The sequence below is a fragment of the Lynx rufus genome, unplaced genomic scaffold, assembly GCF_022079265.1.
Source record: "Lynx rufus isolate CCGP_SWC_20201006 ecotype Redwood Valley unplaced genomic scaffold, mLynRuf1.p SCAF_1, whole genome shotgun sequence".
NCBI lineage: Eukaryota > Metazoa > Chordata > Mammalia > Carnivora > Felidae > Lynx > Lynx rufus.
This window is the reverse complement of record NW_025814823.1, coordinates 106,996,232-107,014,719: the sequence shown is the minus strand read 5'-3', so window position 1 is coordinate 107,014,719 and position 18,488 is coordinate 106,996,232. Positions and strand designations below refer to the sequence as shown.

Below are 18,488 nucleotides of genomic sequence, written 5' to 3'. Positions count from 1 at the left end.
CAAAAAATGATTTGCTCAACTTCCTTCCTCCCTTCCTTCCTTCCTTTGAGAGAGAGAGGGGCGCACGTGAGTGAGGGACAGAGAGAGAGAGAGAGAAAGACTCCCAGGAGAGGCAGAGAGAGAGGAAGAAATGGGGCTCCCCGGGCGAGCTACTCACCCAACCACGGGGGACTCAAGCTCAGGAACTGCCGGGTCATGACCTGAGCGGAAGTCAGGCACTAAACCGGCTGAGCCAAGCAGGTGCCCCTGATTTGCTCAGCTGTCTTAGGGAGGAAAGGAGGGTGGGGGTGGCAAGGAGGTAAGACAAAGCTGCTGGCAATTATTGGTGCGGTTTCGTTCTCTATTCTGAGTGTTAACTTTTGGTTGTATATGGTGACTCTTCTGTGATCCCCAGAAGTCCTGCCTCCCAAAGGAAAAAAGCCATTCTGGGATTCTTACAAATTTCGTAGAACAACGGAGAGAAAGCCAGCTTATCTCCAGCAACATTTGTGTTCTACGAGACAATTACATTGATCTGTACATTCAACCATACATTCATACTACTTGAACATGTTTTTCTGCGAATGTTTATTTAGAAAGATTTTTAAGAACTTTCAAGTGTCTGTGTCTGCGGCAGTTTCTTTAGGTGAAAAACATGCAAACGGTCACTATGAAAACCAAGATGCAGGCAACAAGGAGCAAAATCAGACCTATACGACAATATTTCGAATGCTTTTCTTGTTCCTCTTCCTTTTTCAGTAAGGTATCAAAACCGGGCGTGTACATGTCTCCCAACCAAAACCGTAGGTCATTAGGATTTTCCTAAAAAAAAAAAAAAAAAAATTACATAGGAGACTAGGATCAATCAGTGATCAGTCAGCGTTACAGACTACTTGATACTATAGAACAAGATACTCTCAGAGGTTTGAAGGCCAATAGTCCTATTGCCCTGGGTGAAGCTTAAGGGTCATGGTTGCAGTAAGAGAGGCTAGGCTTCCCTGAATAGCATCATTATTTCTCCTGGCTAGCACTGCCAGGAGAGAAATGGCTCACATATAGGGAGGTGGGTGGATACTGGTGATGGCAATACCATTCTTCGACCACATTGCTACTAGTTTCAATGTCCTGCTCTTAGAAAAGCTAAAATATTAAAATAAAATTTGGATGAACTGTGCAGAAGGATAGATGATCTTGAAATCCTTGTCGAAATCCTCTCTTACATTCTGCTTGTAGTCTGCCCTGGTTACTAAATATGGGGTTTCTTTTCTCCTTTCTTACTGATAAAACTCTTAGTATTTTAGAAAAATGGGACTGACCAAAGGCACTTGGAATTTTATAGCCTGTAAGAGGTGGAAAAGTTTCAGAACATACGTTAGGGGCTCTTTCTGCTAGTTATGAACTATGGATAAGGATGGCGATGAAGAAGTTGAATTCATGAGGTATAGAAAGAAATTCTAATGAGAACAAACGTCATGACTTCCAGAAACATCTCTTTAAAAACTTAGTGCTTGGGGCACCTGGGTGGCTCAGTCAGTTGAATGTCTGACTCTTGATTTCAGCTCAGGTCATGATGCCAAGGTCTTGGGATTGAGCCCTACATTGGGTCTGCACTGAGCATGGAGCCTTGTTGGGATTCTCTTTCTCTCTCTTCCTCTGCCCTTCACCCATGCCCCACCCCTCTCATATTAAAAAAAAAAAAGTGCTGAAAAATAGTATCATGAGGTCTGTCAAAGCTCTGAGGTAACTGTATATGTGGAGGATGGTTAGGGAGGGGACTGACTCTGGTTTTAGTGAAGCAATACATCATATTTACATTTGATCCTCCTAAACATAACTCATGGAATTTTCCAACAGAAACATTATTCCTCATTGCCAATGATGTTCAATCTCCTCAGCCGTACATTCGAACTTTTCTGTTTAGTGGTTTTGAGAGCTATTCTATTACTTACACTACAGTGCCAGCAACACTGGACTATTTGCTGTTCTCACAAACTCTCTCACTTTCTTTTTTTGTGCCTTTTTTCTTGCTACTCCTGACAGAAGAGCTTCCCCACTCATGCAAACTCTCCATATCTTTTGGAATTCTACTCATTCTTCAAGTCCAGCATAAATTGACTTTCTCATGAAGCCTTTTTATAATCCAGTGTGGTTTTGTCCTCGTTTGAATCTGCATAGCACTTTCTACTATTATTACAAACACTATCCTCTTCCTCTATCTTGTTTTATAATTATGGTTTGTTACTTTGATCAGTTAGATTAACTATTTGACAACAGGGACAGGAATACTCATCTTTATAGTCCCTTTGCCATTCATGTGAACAACATGGAGTGGAGAAGAAGCTCTAGCATACAGTCAAGAAATGCTTGCAAAATAAAACAATACATTTTTTCCTAATTGTAGAAAGTGACTTCTTAAGCAGCCCAGTTATCCATCGATAGATGAATGAATAAAGATATGGTATATATATATATATATATATACACACACACACATACACAATGGGATGGTATTCAGCCATAGAAAAGAATGTAACCTGCCATTTGCAAAAACATGGATGGAGCTAGACAGTATTATACTAAGGGAAGTATGTCAGATGTCAGTCAGAGAAAGACAAATACCATATGATTCTACTCATGTGGTATTTAAGAAACAAAACAAGCAAAGGAACAAGAGAGAGAAGAGAGAGAGAGAGAGACAGAGAGAGAGAGAGAGAGAGAGAGAGAGAGAGAGAGACCAAGAAACAGACTCTTAAGTATAGAGAACAAACTGATGGTCACCAGAGGGGAGAGGAGAGGGGGATTGGGTTGGGTGAGATAAGTGATGGGGATTAAAGAGTGCAATTTTCATCATGAGCACTGGGTGATGTATGGAACTGTTGAATCACTATATCGTACAACTGAAACCAATATAACACTGTATTTTAACTACACTGGAATTAAAATAAAAACTTAATAAAAAAAAAAAAGAAAAAGAAAAAAAAAGAAAGTGACTTCTTAGAGGTCCTGATCTTCAGACTCCTGATAAAAACAAAACAAAACAAAACAAAACACAAGATTACTGTTGCTAGGGGGGAGTGTCTGTTATGGAAACTTCCCTGGAAAAAAAAGGCTAGATTAAGTAGATACATCAAATCTATTAGGAGATTAAAAAACCTCAAAGTCTCTGGACAAGAAGATATTTCAAGAGTGCACATAGGAGATTTTTAAGTGTAAGATTTTAAGGGGACACAATGCTATCCCCTTTTCAACAGAAAGAAATCTTTAGGTGCTTAAGTTACGGGGCTCAGAGCAGATACACCTTGTTACGTGAAGGGTATATGGAAAATGTCAGGCCTCCCTGACCCTAGGGCAAACCGAGGCTGAGGAGGAATCTAGTAAAAAATACAGGGCCACCCTCCCTGATGTTCAGGTATGTCTAGATCTTCTATACATGTGACAGAGGACACCACCAGTGGGGTTGGGGTGGGAGTGCGGGTGGGCGGTGGGGAAAGAAAAACTGAAGTTGGGTTTAGGCTGGGTGAATGAGTTCATTGCATACTTTTCCTGTGTTGAAATGTTTTTGTTTTGTTTTGTTACTGAGACACAGGAAAATGTCCAAAATGTAAATCTGCAATCTTAAATCATTGAGTGGGCTTGGAATAAGATGACCTTTGATGAGAACTGCCTTGCACAGTGCCTAAGACAGAGAATTTAATAAATATTTTTGAATAAATGCAGAATAGGGAATTCTTAAGTATTCATGAAATAAATGGTCATAAAACTAGGGGAAAACATACATAATCTGCCAAATTAACTTTGAAAAACCTTTTACCTTCTAGGTAAACCTTTCTGTATCACATCATTTCCTCATCTCTACACTATACAGATGCCAGAAATTGCTGACACTGTAAAACTCAGAACAAATCAATAAACATGTACTGACTAGGACAGAGAAAAGGATGCCAGATGCCACAGTGATCTGACATCTGGACATTTGGGTCTAGCAAAAAGGGGTGGTCACCTAAACACCCATTTAAAAAAAATTTTTAATGTTTATTTTTGAGAGAGAGAGACTGACAGAGCATGAGTAGGGGAGGGACAGAGAGAAATGGAGACACAGATCTGATGAACTGTGAGATCATGACCTGAGCAGAAGTCGGATGCTTAACCGACTGAGCCACCCAGGCACCCTTATATCCATTTTTTTTTTAATTTTTTTTCAACGTTTTTAGGGACAGAGAGAGACAGAGCATGAACGGGGGAGGGGCAGAGAGAGAGGGAGACACAGAATCGGAAACAGGGTCCAGGCTCTGAGCCATCAGCCCAGAGCCTGACGCGGGGCTCGAACTCACGGACCGCGAGATCGTGACCTGGCTGAAGTCGGACGCTTAACCGACTGCGCCACCCAGGCGCCCCATATATCCATTTTTAAAAAAGGAAACTTGAACTGATCTTCTTCAGCAACTGAAGAAGGTGATTCTTTGCTTTGAGTACCTTCAGGTGTCCAGAAAGGTTTGTGTGAAGGGAATGCCTGTCATATTCTTCAACGGTCCATGAGGGGTTCTTTTTTCTTTCTTCCATAGCTTCCTCCAAACTTATGTCACCGTACAGTGGGTTATTCTTCAGAACAGAGGACAGGGATGGTGGGGGATGATCCGTAGCAACAGCACGCTGTGCACTGGGTCCTCTCATTCGCTGAGCAGTGATAGTCTTCTTCTCTCTCTGTTAGGAGGCACAGAGACAAATCTCCTCTTACCAATGGGCCACTCACTGATGGCGGAGGATGAAATGTGAAATAACTGCCCCTGAAAATTTGCTGATTCTGCCTGGAACCCCAACAGATTAGGACAATGAACGAGGAAACGATTCTAGGATCTGGTCTGACCTAGAATCCTGTCCTTAACTGAGTTTTTTCTTTGCATGTGATCTTGCTCAGCTTCAGTAATCATTCATTAAAATGCTATTTTATCACTACAGAGAAAGAACACTGTCCTTTAATTCCAATCACAGAATTCTGAACAAAGCCAATTTCTTTTCCAGCTCACTTGCACTGAGATTTAATAACATTTTACTTCTTTCTATTTGTGCTTTCCACGACCGATAAAAATAATATTTAGCATTGCTGGATTAATCCAGCAAAGTGAAGATTACAAACATTTTATAGATGTGCCTTGGCTTTTACAAAAACTCTCTTGGGACTCCTATTTCAGGCAGTTTGGAGGACAGAACAGCATCATATTCCTTTATATGTGTACAGACCAGGTGGCTATTAGATGGCTCTAATATTGACTTTCAGATTTTTTAAATCTTTTTTAATTGAAGCAAAATATACAATAGAAAATTGCACATATCATAAATGTATAGCTCGATAAATTTTCACAAACCAAATAAACCCAAGACGCTACCAAGAAACAGAGCACCTACCAGCACACCTCACTCTGCCTTGCCCTTCCCCTGCCCAAGGACAACCAGTGTCCCAAGTTTAACAGTGGAGGCCAGTTGTGTTTTCGTGTCTGATCTGGCCTTCAGGTTTGTATTTTGCTTTTTTTTTCTTTCTTTCTTCTTATGGCTATAAAAGTATCATGGAGGTAGAAAATATTTCCATTAAAATTTGTTCATTGGTTAAATAAAGTTGAGAAGAAACAAAAGCTTATAGAGTAATGCCTCAGTTATCATGGGGCTTCAAGGGAGAGGAATTTCACATAAGTCAATTTTCGGAAAACTTAGGGTTAACCCTTAAAAGCTAATTTCACTAATTTCACATTTCACTAATTTACAGCAATTTTTTAATTCATATGTTTCACATATTTCAGACTTCCTAAACAGGTTCAATAGCAATTAATATTCCTCTTAGTCATCTTTATTATCACCATTATACTGATTCCTCAGCATATATTGGGGTATATAGGTCACATTGAATATGTATTTATGTAAGCTAAATTGTAAACTAATTTTACATACAGTTTCCTTCTGAAATGGCTGATAAGCCAAAAGAAAATCATCTAGGTAAAACCATTCACATTCTCTTCAGCCTTACATTTCCCTAATTTTCTTAACCCATAGATTTTTGACATGCTTAGCGGTCAACTTGGAGATCTTCTCTGAATTTATTATGTTGTTGGTCTGAAAATCAATTTATATTCTACAATACTGAAATTTGCAATGAAATAATACATCATCTTGACTTAGCATTTGTCTTTAAGATGGATGACCTCATAAAACATGTTTCTGAATTTGATATGAAAACAATTTGATATGAAATTAGATCATTTCAGCTTCGCATAATTCTGACTCAAGGCTTTTTTGTTTTTTTCGAGGATAGATATCTTTGATCATCTTTGAGAGGGATAATTCTTTGGACACTGACAAATTTGCTTTGTCAGTTCTCTTGCCTACTAGACTATTCTTTGAGCTTCTTAAATAAGAAAGCTCTGTAAATGAGGAAAATACAGTTTGGGGGGCCAGGAAAAAATAATAGACTCTATTACAGTGTATAAAGACCCTGAAAAACTAACAGGCACGAGATAAAAATTAATCAGACTTATAGTGTAAAAAGAACATGCAAACCCTTAATTCTAAACCATATTCTTGGAAGTCTGGGGTTTATCTTAATACATGGTGCCATTTATTTTTCTGTTGCATGACAATTTCAGGTCTGAAGGCATGTGAAGGGAAAACTAATAGAATATTTTTACTAAGATATATAATAGAATATTCTTTACTAAGAATATGATAGCAATATAAAAAATACTAATGATGGTTGAGGTTCATTCACATTTTGATAATTTTTCTCAAATAGCCTAAGGGAAAAAAAAGCATGTATTTGATTCTAACTCTCGACCCCACTAGATTATATTTACCAAAGGAAAATTCAACAGTAATTCTATTATTTTAGCCATATGGACTCTACAATAATTTGTATTTTAAAATATTCAAGGAAAGTAACATTTCAAAGCTTACCTGGACTTCTCCGTATCACCATTACTTTGTCCATTTATCTTTTATACACTTAAATCATTATTTACAACATTTATATATAAGTAAACTATCAATCAGTAAAATTAGTGAAATAGAGTGCACGTTGAGACAAACAAAACCTGAGAGTATACAATTAATAGACCAATAAAGAAAGAGCCTCTAAAAAAACTGTACTCCAGAAAGAAGAAACTTGATAATAAAAGGAAAAATTAAGAAGAAATGCCGAACAAAACAAAACAAAACAAAAAGGAATACGGAAAAAATATTGATAAGTCTATCTATATCTCTCTCTATATATCTAAGTAAGTATTGATTTTATGGTAAAACAGAGATAATAATCACCAATTTGGGAATTTAAACAATTTTTAATTTATTTTAATTTTTTTTTATTTTAGAAACAGAGCAATAGCATGAGTGGGGGAAAGGGGTAGAGGGAGTGGAAGAGAGAGATGGAGAGAGGGGGAGAGAGAGAAGTCTTAAGTAGGTTCCACACTCAGTGCAGAGCCCAGTGCAGGCCTTGATCCCAAAACTCTGGGATCATGATCTGAGCTGAAATCAAGAGCAGGATGCTCAACCAACTGACCCACCCAGGCACCCCTAATTTGTGAGTTTTTGAATAAGGGATAACTAAGTCACTTGACAGTAAAGTTTAACACAAATATTTTTTATTAGAACATTTTAAGAAATCAGGTTAGTGAGAGGATAGAAATAGTAGTAAAAAATAGAGAAAGGATCGATAGTTTCTAAATCAGTACAGCAATAGAAAAAAAGATAAAGGAAACTTGATAATAAGACAATAAAATTGAAACCAAGAATGGGGGAACTTCAGCAAAAGAGAACAATTTTAGAAATAATCATGTTAAATGTAAATAGACTAAATTCTTTATTTAAAGACAGAGATTGTCAGGTCAGATTTTTAAAATTAAATGAAATTATGTAATGTTTATAAGAGGAGTACCTAAAATATAAGGACTCAAAAATGAGAGTGAAAGAATGTGAAAAGATATACTGGCAAATGAAGAAGAATGGGAGCTATGTATTGTGGTGACTGGTTAAATGCCTATGAATTTTATCCTCTTCTCCTAAGCATAAAGGATGGATGACTGTCTTTCCCAGTCTGGCTTAAAGTTAAATTGGGGCCAGCTAAACCACCTCCGAGCCTGGCCCCTGAAATCTTCCACAAGATTTTTGGCTCATTTTCCATTTTTGTGTCACTGTTAAGTAAGGGTTCTGTGATGGCAGAACTACAGGATGAAAGAACTTGAGGCCATGGGTTATTGCTTGAAAAAGAGCTGCCTCTAAAATCCACCTGCTCTTTTTTAGGCTTCTCGTGAGCATGAACATTCTTTTTAGTTACTGGTATTTTTTGGGGTTATGTGTTAGCACAGCCTAGTCTATCCTCCCTAATAAAGTAGTAGATCTTGAAATTCCACAAACATGTGGCATGGACTTGCAGCCAAAAAGTGGAAAGGGCTGAGAGAAACATCAGAAGCTGGAATGATGGTTATTCATATCCTATAGGAAAAAAATTTTTTTGCATAAATGTCATTTGTTGTAATTTGGAATCTAATCACCTCTAGCTCTAGGAGAGATACTTGTGAAATAATCAGAGAATTCATGTACATATAATGACATTACAATAATCATAGCATTAATGTGCTACAAGAAAGAGATGAGATTAGAGAAAGCTGCACAGTTGGAAAGAAGAAAGAAAGTAGAGAGGAATCTAGGCATCTTGAAATGTGATGCCTTCTATTGTTGAAAGTCTGTTTGTAGATCTCAATACTAAAACACAGGATTATTTTTTTTAAAAAAGCATTGAGCAAAAAATACCTATTGAAATTTCTCAACTGAATAAAATGACTCAAGATAAAGATCATGCTAGGCTGTGCTTTCATAACTGTTACCCTGAGAGCCTCTATGCGGTTGTCACTGACTCTAAAAATACAGAAACGGAGGCAGAAAAGCAAGGCATTTCAGCCTATTTGAGAGCTATGTCTGCAAAGAACGTAGGTGTGTTTACTGACATATAAAAGTGACTGCAAGTAGTCAGTTATGTTAGGTAAGATACATTAATAAATAGCTTCCTAAATTCTGTAAAGAATGTATTACCAAAGAAATCACAAGCCTACACCTAAAAGCTTTTAAATGTTTAAAATTAAAACAAAACAAAAGAAAACAATGACAATAATCCTAGATTTCTAAATGTCCTTGAGTAGGAGTAAACTTTGAAGTCTATCCTTGAAGCAGGGTCTACTTCTGACGTGGCAAAAGAGAAAAGTGAACAAGGAGATGCTTCCTAAAGAGTGTAATCAAGGACTATAGAGAACAATGCATCAGAAATCCTTCTAAAAAGCAGAATCATGTCCTAATCAATCTTCCATATCCTCAAAGAAGGAGGCCATGAAACTACTCCCATGGGATCTCAGAATTACTTTGGAATAGTGACAGCTGTGTCTTTAATTTTTCTCATTCAGAAAGGGAGAGTTTATATATATATATGTGTGTGTTATTTATATATTGTGTACATATATAATATATGTTATGTAAATATGTTTAACATATAATATAATATAAGTGTATTTATATATGTATATGCACTATATATATGCTGTATATACACACACACACACACACACACTATACATACATATATATATACATATGCATATATGTATATATATACAAACATATACATGTATATGTATAGTGTATACATATACATATATGCATATATAGTGTGTAAATATATTTGACAGAATGATAAACTGTGGCAAAGCCTAACTAGCAAATCCATTTCTTCTTAAGGGCATACAACGGCAAGGACATATGACTAACAACTCATGGTTGACCCCTAAAATCCCTTGAAAGATTCCTGGGTTACTCTCTTTCCAATGTTCAGACCTATGGAGATTCTGATATAGTAAACCCTCAAAAAGGAACAGTCTGGATTCCACTTGGAAGCCAGGCCTTTAGGACATCTACATCACCCACATCAGATGTTGTGAGAGATACATTTTATTGTGTTAACTCAATAAAATTTGTTTCCATAACATAACTTAGCCTGACTAACCACTAAGAAAGTATATATTTAGCAGACAAAATAGGTATTAAAATAAAAGACTTTGTTAGTTACAGAGAATTGCTATAAAGTGAATAAAGACAGATATCATCAGTAAAATATAACAATTTTAAACTTGTATGTATCTAATAAAATAATATCAAAATTTATAAAGCAAAACTTGACATAATTACAAGGAGAAATTTATGCAGAGAATTTTTATCAAGCAGACAAAACAATTACTAAAGATAAAGGATTTGAGCAATAAAACCGAGTTTGATCAAGTCACATATACTGACATCTTCATTAAACAACTAAATACATTAATTTTAAAATATACACTGGATATTTACAAAAGTTGATAATGTACTAGACTTTAAAACAAATTTCAAAGACTCAGTATTATATGGATTGTGCTATTTGAACACAGTCAACTTAGTTAGAAATTTGTATATTTATATCAAAAAGTTAAAGTACCACGTTTTGTAGAAAACTAAAACACACACTTCAAAGAAATAATGGAAATTAAAAATTTAGAATAGAATTAAAATGGAAAATGCTACATTTGTAAAATTGTTGGGTGGAGTTGAAACGGTATTTTGAGGGAGTATTACAAAAATATTTTCTTGCATTATAAAGGCAGAATGAGAAAATGAGGTAATAAGAAACAATAAAGATAGAAGTAGATATATTACATTGTATGTTAACTGCAATTTAAACAAATAAAAAAGATAGTAGAAATCAGTAAATATTACAAATTAAAAAACAAATAGAGAGGATGAACAATGTTGAAAACTATTTCTTTGGAGAGGCTAAACAGATTAAAATATCTCTGGCAATACAGATCGGGAAAAATAAAAAGACACAAATCCAGTGTTAGAAATGTAAAAGAAACAATGAAAGAGACGTAGCAGAGATTAATAAATGTAATAGGAGAATAATATGAGCAACTTAAAAACTTTATATGCAATTGGGCAGTTTCCATCATAATATAACTTATCAAACTTAATTAAGAAAAAAAATAGGGGGCTTGGGTGGCTCAGTCTGTTAAGCATCTGACTTAAGCTCATGTCATGATCTCATGGTTCATGAGTTTGAACCCCGTGTTGGACTCTGTGCTGACAGCCCAGAGCCTGGAGCCTGCTTTGGATTCTGTGTCTCCCTCTCTCTCTGTCCCTACCCTGCTTGCACTCTCTTTCTCTGTCTTTCAAAAATAAATAAACATTGAAAAAATTTGAAGCAAAGAAAAAATAGAAAATGATAATAAATCTGTGATAATTTGATTAATTGAATCAATAACTTAACATCTACCCCAAACTGAAAATTATCAGGCCGAGAGAATATTGCAGTCAAATTCTACTGGATATCCCTGAAACAGATCATTTATATTTTGTCAAACACTTCCAGAAAATAAGAAAACAAGGAATACTCCCCAATTCACTTTATGAAAGCTTGGTATAAACTCCAGACAAAGGCAGTAAGTAAAAGAAAGGGTAATTTAATTATAGGACAATTTCTCTTATAAGCACAATGCAAAAGTCATGAATAAGCTATTGGTAAAAAGAATCCTACAATACATATAAATTATACATACCAGAATAAGATTTATAACAGGAAATAATTTTTACCTGGAGGGTGATTTAAAATTAGAAGATGAATGTAACTCATCACATTAACAGGAAAAAAAATGCAGAATTTTACAACAGATTCTGAAAAAGATTTTGAAAACATTCAAATGTCTTTAAAGCAAACTTTCCAACCACCTGGGAATAGTAGGGGATCTTTAAAAATTAATTAAGAGAATCTACGTAAAACTTCCAGGGCATAGTTTACCAAATGGCTGCAATATTAGAAACATTTGTTTTAGTTTCAGAATTAATACGAGGATGTCAGTAATCACAAACATTCACATATTATTTCAGTGGAAGCCCTAAGCAATACAATAAGAACAGAAAAATAAATAAAAGAAATAGGGTTTTAAATAAAACAAAATAGTGGATAGCATGATTAGCTGTAGGGATGTTTACAGTCAAAATAAAAGAGATTTAACACTATTCCTGGATTTAAGATTAATATATAACAATTAATAGTCTATAAAAATCAATGGCATGCATGAGTAACACTTTATTATGAAACATGATTTAAAAGGTTCTAGTCTTAAAAGCAATGGTGCTATAAATATTTAGATATACACCTAACAAACTTTATGAAAACTTCTATATGGAGAATTATAAGATATCATTGAAGGGCCATATGAAGAACTGAATAAATAAAAAGATATACCATGTTTATGGATTGGGAGAATCAAGATTATAAACATTTCCATTTTTTCCCAATTTAATCTGTACATACAATGAAGTCCCTTTCATAATCATAAATGCCTTGCAAACAAGGCATTTTGTTTATCTATTACTTGTGGGTATATAAACAAAATCAGCTCCCCAGTGACCCCAGTAATTCTGTTTCCCAAATTGCTAGAATAAGTTTTCACCAACCCCTCAAAATTTTCAGGATAAAATTTAAAATCTCAGACAACAATTACCAAACCTTTGTTGTCTGACACAGGCCTTTCTTGAAACTTGTTTTCTGCCTTCTCCTCCACCTAACCTCCCACACATGCTATTGTAATACTCAGGGCGTCCTTAATAAAAGCTTTAGTGCAAGAGGCATTTGGGTCTGATCTGAGAGCAGTATGATGAGACAGCTTAGGTGTTGTTTCTGGCAGCACACCATCCAAGGCTAAATTCCAGACCCCACTGGAGATTTTGTGAGCTGCATAAATTTAGCATAACTTGATAAATCATGTTCTGATATTTGCAAGTAAATCCCTGAACAACTGAGCAGTGCCCGTCAATCTACTTCCTAGATAATAATTTAAGAGCCTCAAAGGCTCTTCCCCAAATATAGGCTTAAAAATGGGAGTCTAATGCATATGCAGGGTATTCTTTTCAGAACGCTAATTGGAGGATTAGGAATAGAGACATTTTTAGAGAAGGCAAAACAGATATCAGGGACCTGTCCAGAGACAGATCATTAAGAAGTACAATTATAGTATGCAAACAAGCAAAACAAAACAAAACAAAACAAAAAACTGAGATAGAAGAGACATTAGAAGATAGGGGAAAAGATAGCTCTTAAGACTGTGACAAAAAGCGAGGAAAATGACTAGGAAATAAACCCAGGAAATGGCACTGCCTAGAAATCAAGGGAAGAGCAACCTCTTATCCTTGGTCTTTTGCTCCAGCTCACAAGTTTAGCATGGAATGCTCTTGGGTTCTGAAAAAGATGTGATGGAAGCCAGGAAAAGATAAAACAAAGAGATTAGTCTGAAATGACTCTGAAGTCTGACTGCTAATCAAAAAAAGGGGGGCACTACATTATCTGAAACCAAACATATTTTATCATTTAAACTAAAAAAAAAAATCACCCTTTTCCTTTCATTACCTCGTTCTATAAAGCGATTGGCAGAAATATTTAGAATACAATTCCACATGCCTTCATCAGATACATGCCCCAAATTATTTTAACAACCAGAAACATTAGATTTTGGCGAACATTTGTTCATTGCACTGAGATGAAATTTATTGTGAAGCTTCTTTGCTTCTCTACTGAAAGAATTTAAGAAGGAGTAAATATAGTGGAATCAAGAAATATATGCTCATACTCTCTCCCTGCAAACATGGATGACCTGTGTATTTGCCTGGCATGGAATTCACAGCCTCCTGGACTATAGGCATGTGTGAGAACGAGCGCTTGCTTTTCTATATGCCCACAATTGCTTTCATGTGTAATAATGGCTTAAAGAATTTCCCCTGAAAATGTTATGTGAATTTTTATAGAAAAGCTTTGAGATGGATGAGAATATGCTGCATATAGTTAGGAATTCAACTTCACATTCGGGATTATGAGATCTGTGTTTTAACTGCTGAATTACCACTAATTTTGAAGGCAATTGTTGTTAGGTTAAGTCCTTTGACATTTCGTGATGTAGTCTGAATCCCAAACACCATGCACCTGGGTGGTGTGAGACCCAGCGGTAAGCTGACACAACTCTGAAGTCTGTGTAGATTTCGTGTGAGTAAAAAATCTACTGCTTGAGTTATGGATTCACAGATGTATTGACTATATTCCCTAACACCACCATCTACACACAAGCACATACACCCCTCCATCCGCACTATAAATAAAAAAATGCAAGTAGTATTATCTACTGTTTTGCAATGTCTAATGAAAGGATAATTTCAACACACACAACAGACTGCTGTCTAACAACAACAACAACAACAACACACATTTCTTAAACTTTTATGGGAAATATTTCCTCTCAATTGTTTTACCTCATGTTATTTTACTTATTCTCATTTTAAAACAAATATGTAAAATTAATATTATTCTAGTTTTTCAAGTGAAAATACTGAGGCTTGAACCAAGTAAGAGCCACAATAGATGTCTCTTAAAGTGGCTTACTGTGGATGTGAGACAAGAAACCAGGTTTCCACCCTCTTTATTCGATGCTCTTCCTGTTGGTTTAATGCATCCCCAGCAGACTGAGGGTTTTTTTTTTTAATTTTTTTTTCAACGTTTATTTATTTTTGGGACAGAGAGAGACAGAGCATGAACGGGGGAGGGGCAGAGAGAGGGAGACACAGAATCGGAAACAGGCTCCAGGCTCTGAGCCATCAGCCCAGAGCCTGACGCGGGGCTCGAACTCACGGACCGTGAGATCGTGACCTGGCTGAAGTCGGACGCTTAACCGACTGCGCCACCCAGGCGCCCCCAGACTGAGGGTTTTTAATTAAGAACTTCTGACAGTGCCACTTTATGCACCCTTAACGCCTCAAATGCACCTGATACACTTTGTGCCTTCTTCCAGGTATCTCTACAGCTACTTAAAACTTTAGTAAGTCCTTTATTTTAGGTATTTATTTTATCCCACAAATATATCACTCTTGGATTTTTTAAAATACAGCTAATGAGAGAAAAACTACTTATTCACATATTGCAAATTAAAGTAGTAAAATACAAATAATTGTTAGTCCTAATTTGTGTCATGGCTACCCAGCTAACTGAATTTGTAAGATCTATTTCCCCTCACCCCGTTATTTCAATAGTAAATTAGCCTTTATTCTGTCATTTTAACGTTATTTTAGGGTAAAAGGATAATTAAATCGAGTTCATGTGCAGTTTAAAATTACCAATAACAGGGGTGCCTTGGTGGCTCTGTTGGTTAGGTGTCTGCCTCTTGGTTTCTGCTCCGGTCATGATCTCACAGTTTGTGAGTTCGAGCCCCACATCAGGCTCCACGCTGACAGTGCAGAGCCTGCTTTCCTCTCTCTTCCTCTCTCTCTGCCCCTCCCCTGCTCACTCTCTCTGTCTCTCTCTCAAGAATAAATAAATAAACTCAAAGAACAATTAAAAAAATTACCAACAACATATCTAAAGACATTCATAGCAGATTTTTACCTCCTTGTTTTTTTGTTAAATAACCGCTTCAACTCATCAGGGCCTACCTATTGAAAAAGATGCCCCTTAAAAATTGGATGCATTTCATTCAGGTTTAGAAACAACATTCAACAGAGCTTTAAACTGTGAAGATTCCCTTGAAGGAAATAGGTCAACTCCAGTACCAAACAAAAGATGTTAGATTGATACATTCCAACCTCAAAGGAATTTATTGGATATGTTTTCTTCTGCTAAACTTCATAGCATAGGAGGGCCAAGGTTTTCTGAACTGATTTTTGAGTCATTTTATTCCGTGGCATAAACAACGAGGAGGAATTTATTGTGTTTAACTTAAAACACGAAATTTATTGTGTTTAACTTAAAACACGAAAACAATAACCAAAAAGGTGTGTATGGGTGGGGGGAAGAGTTTTGAGGATTCCAAAAGGGAAGGATGCAAAATTTTTTTAAAAGTCAGTTGTCATAACAGGCTGCCTTATGATGGAAATAAATTAAAACCCTTATAGGTGGAGGAAACACTTACATAATCATTTGAGTGTACTTGATTTTGAATGATCTCATGATAAAGGTCCCGAGGAGCCCACAAACACACCACAAAGGAGTCACTTTACACCAGGACTCATGAGTAGCAACTGTTTCTTAAAAGAAAACAAATTTCTGTTCAGGGAATTTGAACCACTCCAAAGGACTTAATGACTTGCAGGGGTTTGTAGGTCAGTCACATCTGTTCTGAAATGAAATGCTTCTTCCTGTTTCTAAATTGACTAACCCTTAACCCCATTAGCCCTCACGTCTTAAAACAAAGATTATTCCTGTTTCTTGAGCCTTCCAACAGTCAGGGCCTTTATGTTTATTCCAGCACATGGAACTCATCACAGTTTTATTCCTCTCTTTTGGTCAGCAAAAAGAAGGAAGGTGCAAAAGAAGAAAGCGAAAAAATAAAGTGTGCACTGGGTTTGAAGGTCTGATTGTTATGTCTTGTCCACATGGATACCTGCAGAAAATAAGAGTATCTAAAATAAAAGGGAAGAGTTCCCTCTATTTTGTTTTCCTTCAATCATTGGGTTTCCATTGTTATGCTGACTCTTCTCTGCAAGAAATGAAAGGGAGCCAGCCTAAATAAGGCAAGAGCAAGTTCCCCAGTGGTCTCAGAGGCTGTGTTTGAGTCCCTTTCTAAGCTGCTGCTGCTTTGGGCTTAGAATGCACCAGAAGAGAGAGGTAGATTTTCCCCCCAGAGTCTTATTTGCAAAAGTAACAAGTGGTTTGAAAAATTCTGAAGGAAAGGAGTAAAATGAAAACTAGGCAATAAAATGAGGACGGGCTGCAAAGCTAGTGCTTGGCGGGAAATGAATGTTTGCAGGAATTCACATATTTTATAAAGTGATCAGAGAGTTTCCTTACGTTAAGGAAGAGAGAAAGACCTTTTTTATATTGCAAGGGCAGCCACCTTGTACCGTGTTCCCTACAGCCTTCCCCCCACCCTCGCTGCACAAATAAGGAAATAATAGGTAGTGAGAAAGAACTGATCCTCGCCTGGGGGCTTTATGCTGTCCTGGACTTTACCTGTGAGTACACGAGGTTTTGCCAGTGCTGGGCGGCAGGGTGATTCCCACCTGGAAACCTCACCAGGCTGGCCTGAAGAAGAGCTGAGTTCCTCTTGAAAGACTTCACATCGAGCCGCAGGAATTTGTCAGGATGGTTGTTATTTGGCAAAACAGAGAGATCCATGTCTCCCCTCGTCTACGGTGGAAAACAAAGGTAAGTGAGGCTGCTTCTGTCAGACTCGTCCATTATTAATGAGCCTGAGGATGCTCCGGTTGGCATCTGAAACCAGGTCTCTCAGCTACACGGGGGAGCTGTTCTCGAAATGATATGCTGACGCACATAGACAACGCAGCGCCCTGCCTTGCCTTTCACACACAGCACGCCAACACACGCACACACACACACACACACACACACACGCATGCACACACACACATTTAGGAGGCTTAAAAGGGACAGATGGGGTTGTACTCGTTAAATTACACAAAATGCCAAAATTAGATATATAGTGCTTAATGTCTCTCCATACAGGGTCAGACATAACGGTTTAAGAGGAACTAGTCTTTGGATAAAGGCTGCCAGAATTTCAGGGTCACAGTCCATAACTGGAGCACCTGAGATATCACCTGTAAGGAAGAGATTTCTTAATTTTTCTCTCTGAACACTGCCGAGCTAACACAGCTGATTTGACCCCGCCGATGCAGTCTCCCATATGATATGCGGGATCTTGTTTCTCCTCCTGTTTTGACTCCCAGAGTCTCAAGCTCACATGAAACCTGACCACTGTCAGCTTTGGTCCGAACTGAGAAATGGCAAGAATTTTGCTGTTATAGTTTGCTACAGGAATTCAGCACCCCAATCTACTGCCTTGACCCATATGCTATCCAAGGTCCCGTTGACTCTGTTCCTGGCTGTATAAACTCCTTCGGTGTGCTTTGGTGTTCACACAGCACATTGGGAACCAAAGGGGAACATGGCTGCTGGGTTTGGATGATGTGCTGTCCTAAGTGAACCCATCTGCCGTTCAGGGAGCCAAGGTGGGAATGAGGCTGAAGACCCTGTATTAAGCCAGGAAGTAATGATGACTTTAATGGACATAAGCTCTCACATTTCAAGTCACTCTGCCTCAGGCAACCCATGCTTCTCATTGGGAAAGTATGGATTTCCATCTAGAGTAAGAGGAATACTTTCCCACCGTGAGAAGGCAAAGGATAGATGCATCAGCAGTTTTAAAAAGACATAGGTTGTTTGTTATGTGTGCACCTCTGTAAACCCATCTGATTCAGCAGGAAGGTTTCTCTTCCAGGGGTAAATGGGGTCACATGTGGAATGTATCAGCACCAGATTTCAGAAGAGTGCCATATAGCTTATAAGAACCAGCAGCCAGGATGTTCTCAAATTGAGCAAGACACTAGAGAGTACTTACCTTCTTTATAGCAATAAACATGAGGGAGTTTAAAAATCCTGTCCTACTTATAGCTGT

The 18,488-nt window shown here is 37.2% G+C and overlaps 1 protein-coding gene across 1 annotated transcript; it reads right to left on the bottom strand.

Annotated features, from left to right (window-relative positions):
* Positions 1-621: 621 nt before the first annotated feature.
* MINAR2 (membrane integral NOTCH2 associated receptor 2) lies at positions 622-17,188 on the bottom strand. Its single transcript, XM_047074634.1, has 3 exons — positions 17,024-17,188; positions 4,453-4,680; positions 622-801 (listed from the first exon to the last, which is right to left on the bottom strand). The coding sequence occupies exons 1-3, from the start codon at positions 17,186-17,188 to the stop codon at positions 622-624; spliced, it is 573 nt and encodes a 190-aa protein (XP_046930590.1).
* Between the last annotated feature and the right edge of the window lie 1,300 nt (positions 17,189-18,488).